General features: G+C 43.9%; 1 protein-coding gene across 1 annotated transcript; it reads right to left on the reverse strand.

Moving 5' to 3' along the window:
• Positions 1–1,085: 1,085 nt before the first annotated feature.
• Positions 1,086–2,124, reverse strand: LOC132357141 (late histone H2B.L4-like). The gene is made up of 3 exons (XM_059910434.1): positions 2,009–2,124; positions 1,412–1,534; positions 1,086–1,335 (listed from the first exon to the last, which is right to left on the reverse strand). Exons 1-3 carry the CDS (start codon positions 2,122–2,124, stop codon positions 1,086–1,088), a joined length of 489 nt encoding a protein of 162 aa, XP_059766417.1.
• Between the last annotated feature and the right edge of the window lie 233 nt (positions 2,125–2,357).

Raw genomic sequence — 2,357 nt, forward strand, 5'->3', positions numbered from 1 at the left:
GATCCAGCAATCCCACTCCTTGGCATATAACTGGAGAAAACTCTAATGTGAAAAGATACTTGCACCCCAATGTTCATAGCAGCACTAGTTACAATAGCCAAGACATGGAAGCAACCTAAATGTCCATTGACACGAATGGATAAAGATGTGGAATATATACAATGGAATACTACTCAGCCATGGAAAAGAATAAAATAATGCCATTTACAGCAACATGGATGGACCTAGAGATCATCATACTAAGTGAAGTAAGTCAAAGAAAGACAAATACCATATGATATCACTTACATGTGGTATCTAAAATATGATACAAATGAACTTATTTACAAAACAAACAGACTCACAAACATAGAAAACACACTTATGGTTACCAAAGGGGAAAGGAGGGGGGAGGAGTAAATTAAGAGTTTGGGATTAGCAGACACAAACTACTATATATAGAACAGATAAACAACAAGGTCCTACAATATAGCACAGGGAACTATATTCAATATCTTGTAATAACCTGTAATGAAAAAGAATATGAAAAAGATTATATATATGTATAACTGAATCACTTTGCTGTACACCAGAAACTAATACAACGTTGTAAATCAACTATACTTCAATTTAAAAGAAAGAAAAAGAAAACCTCCTTAATATCTCTTCTAATATGTCTGTTGAATTCTTATACATGTTCCTGCACTTAATTTGTTGTCATTACGGTACATAATGAATCTCTGGAAAATTTTGCCATACATTCATGAGAAAATGAGAGTGAAAAAGGTAAATAACTTTATCTTACAGACCCTGTGAAAGGTTGACCTAGAAAGATAAAAGAACTCACTCTTTAGTAAAGTGGTATAATGCAACATTATTGAACAAAACTCACTATTTCATTTTGAGCAAATTAGACCATAGATATATTAAAATGTAGTTGATAATATTTAGTTCTTTGTAAAAAAGATGTTTAAAAATTAGCAGGATGACACACTTTAAAAAATAAAGTCGATCAAAGTTTATCAGAATACAGTTCTTATTAAGAAAACTGAGGTGACTCTGAATAGATCCTTTGGTTTGCGATGCTCAGGTGGTCCGGAGGCAGCTCATTTGCCGGTTAGGTACCGAATGACTGCCTTGGTGGCGCTGGATATGGCGTGCTTGCCCCTCTTCCCAGGCAGCAGCAGGCGCACGGAGGTCTGCATGTCTCTGGAGGTGAGGATGGAGCGCTTGCTGGAGCGGACCAGGCGCGCCGCCTCATCGGTGATTCGCTCAAAGATGTCCTTCACGAACGAATCCATGACGTTCACGGCCTCCTGCGAGAGGCTCAGGCCCTCCTGGACCCGCTGCAGCACCCTTCCGAAATAGGTGGCAAAGCTGTCGAAGCCGTCAGAGAGGCGGCGGCGGCTGCAGCGGCGGCGGCGGAGGCTGCAGCGGCGGCGGCGGAGGCTGCAGCGGCGACGGCGGCTGCAGCGGCGGCGGCGGCTGCAGCGGCGGCGGCGGCTGCAGCGGCGCTTCGGCTTCTTCGGCTCGGCTTCCTTGGTGCCCGGGCTTTCTTCAGACGTCTCAGACGAAGGCTCAAGCATGTCGGAATCGTCTTCCCCGCAGCTCAGAGGGAAGGACAGTGCGGCCGTCGAGGTCCCTTGGCCCGGTTTCTACTCCCTGCCTTCTATGATGTCACGGGCAATGCTCACATCTGATTGGATAAAATGCAAAGCAGGGAGGTCTGTCACTAAGGGACCCCATGTCACCTGTGATTGGATGGCCCCCTGCTTGGCCTCCAGTCAGCCAATCACAGTGGAAATCTGGTGACTTTAAACTTTCCGTGACCTCTACCAGAAAATCTTTGAACTATGCCCCATGTAGGCAAAGTTCACCTCAGCTGATTTATGCCTACTATTTATGCATGAGAACTCTGAAAAGATGTCACCCAAGTCACCTACACTGAAGAAAAATCAGTTTGAGCTTCCTGAGCGAGTCTGACCTCCCTAACTCAAGTCGTTGCCGCCATCAGAATGGCTTTAGCCACTTGGCGGGCCATTTTACTCCCACATAGTATCTTGTCTTTCCATGGCTGAGCCTCCGTGGCTTGAGCCGGAAGTCTCTGACATGGTCTGCAGAGCGCTCCTCGAAATCATGGGACATAATTGACCATCTACTGCCTCCAATTATGATCAAAACCCCCAGTGAATGAGAAAAAATTGAAATCTCAAAGCCACATTGTCCAAAGTTGGAACACAAACAGAAATGGGAATACTTTTAAAATTAGTAAAAATACTTAAACATTTCTCAAATATAAAATTTTCTTAACATTCCTTAGGTCCTCAAAATACCCCACATGCTTGAATTTGTGAACAAACGTAAGAGTTGTTGATTGA

The sequence above is a fragment of the Balaenoptera ricei genome, chromosome X (assembly GCF_028023285.1).
Source record: "Balaenoptera ricei isolate mBalRic1 chromosome X, mBalRic1.hap2, whole genome shotgun sequence".
NCBI lineage: Eukaryota > Metazoa > Chordata > Mammalia > Artiodactyla > Balaenopteridae > Balaenoptera > Balaenoptera ricei.